Raw genomic sequence first — 2,039 nt, forward strand, 5'->3', positions numbered from 1 at the left:
TCCCAGAACACATAACCAAATCACACAAGCTCGATCTTGTTACAAAGACATTATCCGTACCTACACAATGCGGAAAATTACACTCGAATCGGTGCAGAGGAACCGGAGATATTCGATCGGAAATCGAGAGGAGAAGCACACTCTGGAAGTCTGGAGGCCGGTTCCTGAGCCAGCGAGGCCAACCAGGGGGGCGGCAATCCGCGGCATCGGATGCGGCGCGTGGATGACCGTCGGATGGGGACAGATCGGACGTCGCGCGTTTGATGCGGGGCGCTAGGGGGAGCGATCCGCGCCAACGCCCCCTCGACCAATCAGCGCGCGGCTTTCGGCCCTCTCCGGCTCGCCCGTCTTCCGGACGTCTCCCACTATTTAACCAGCGCTCCCTCCGCCCCGACCTACTCACCCAGCTCACAAGCATCTCCCTCACCTCCGGCGAAAAACACACCAGAGCTCACCTCTCCCCTCGCTTCCTCGCGAAAATGTCGACTGAAGTGGCTGCCGCTGACATCCCGGTGCCTCAGGTGGAGGTAGCCGCCGACGCCGCCGTTGACACACCGGCGGCGAAGCCGGCCAAGGCGCCCAAGGCGGCCAAGGCCAAGAAGTCCACTGGCCCGAAGAAGCCCCGCGTCACCCCGGCCCACCCGTCCTACGCCGAGGTAAGCCCCCGAGTCCTTCGCCGTCGTTCCTCGTTCCGTCTGTTCTCCCGTGTTTCCCCTGATCTGACTTTGGTTTTGTCCGTTCGTGCGTGCTCAGATGGTGTCGGAGGCGATCGCCGCCCTGAAGGAGAGGAGCGGGTCGAGCACCATCGCGATCGGCAAGTTCATCGAGGATAAGCACAAGGCGCACCTCCCGGCCAACTTCCGCAAGATCCTGCTGACCCAGATCAAGAAGCTCGTCGCCGCCGGCAAGCTGACCAAGGTCAAGGGCTCCTACAAGCTCGCCAAGGCCCCCGCCGCCGTCAAGCCCAAGACGGCGACCAAGAAGAAGCCCGCCGCCAAGCCCAAGGCCAAGGCGCCAGCCAAGAAGACGGCCGCCAAGTCCCCGGCCAAGAAGGCCGCCGCGAAGCCCAAGGCCAAGGCCCCAGCCAAGGCCAAGGCCGTCGCGAAGCCCAAGGCGGCGGCGAAGCCGAAGGCGGCTGCCAAGCCCAAGGCCAAGGCTGCCGCCAAGAAGGCGCCTGCTGCTGCGACCCCGAAGAAGCCTGTTGCCCGGAAGCCGCCCACCAAGAGGGCGACGCCGGTGAAGAAGGCCGCTCCGGCCAAGAAGCCCGCGGCCAAGAAGGCCAAGAAGTAGAGGCCGCTTGACGGACCTAGATGCCCTGGCGGTAGTATTGAGTAGCCTAATTCTCTGTTCGGTGTTGTCGGTCAAGAGCTTCTTGACTGTCTTGGGCGGCGGTGGGCTGTAAATCTGATCTATCTGTGCCGGGGGTGTACCCTTGTCGAGGAAGAGTGGTATCCATGGGAATCAGTTGTACTAGTAGTAGTAACCAGTGTAATTGAGTCTTTTTATTATCGCAGCAATATCCATGAGTTATTTGTCAAAATTACCGTGTTTCATTTCGAGATCTGAAATTGAGTTCGTATCTTTTGTAGTATTGTCAATGCCAATCTCCTAGATTTATTTTGCTAAGGATGATTCTGCGTTAATGGCCACCTCAATTTACATGCTAGATTTTCAGGAAATGTTACTTATGCAGGGAGATGAATGGATGCCTACTTTCATCAAGAAAGTAAGAAACGTTAGTTATGCAGGGAGAGGAATGGAATCGTGAACACAGAGAGAGAGAGAGAGCACAGTAAGCTAACTAGCCCGTCCATGGCGATGCCGGCGGTGTCCGTCGGCCGTCGACGCGTGGATATGCCTGCTTTCAGCGAGATGTATGGTGGCTGCGGGGCAAGATTCGCAGGAGCCTCTCCGTTTCGGTGGGGCGGGCAGTGGCAGAGACGTTTCGGGTGGGGGCGCGCGCTTTCGCTTTCAATTTTCGCCTTGCTACCCGTCCCGCCTGCAGTGTTTCCCTTTCCGCGCTTCCGAAACCCACGCCA

At 59.0% G+C, this 2,039-nt stretch overlaps 1 protein-coding gene across 1 annotated transcript; it reads left to right on the forward strand.

Annotated features, from left to right (window-relative positions):
- The first annotated feature begins 368 nt into the window (after positions 1 to 368).
- On the forward strand, positions 369 to 1,540 carry LOC123113721 (histone H1-like). Its single transcript, XM_044535025.1, has 2 exons — positions 369 to 656; positions 754 to 1,540. Exons 1-2 carry the CDS (start codon positions 480 to 482, stop codon positions 1,288 to 1,290), a joined length of 714 nt encoding a protein of 237 aa, XP_044390960.1. The 5' UTR covers positions 369 to 479; the 3' UTR covers positions 1,291 to 1,540.
- Positions 1,541 to 2,039: the final 499 nt, after the last annotated feature.

The sequence above is a fragment of the Triticum aestivum genome, chromosome 5B (assembly GCF_018294505.1).
Source record: "Triticum aestivum cultivar Chinese Spring chromosome 5B, IWGSC CS RefSeq v2.1, whole genome shotgun sequence".
NCBI lineage: Eukaryota > Viridiplantae > Streptophyta > Magnoliopsida > Poales > Poaceae > Triticum > Triticum aestivum.

Excerpts from the sequence above, each read along its gene's own strand:
- LOC123113721 (XM_044535025.1), top strand. The coding sequence starts at position 480 with ATGTCGACTGAAGTGGCTGCCGCTGACATCCCGGTGCCTCAGGTGGAG. Across the intron at positions 657-753 it reads CCCACCCGTCCTACGCCGAG|ATGGTGTCGGAGGCGATCGC; the intron begins GTAAGCCCCCGA and ends GTGCGTGCTCAG.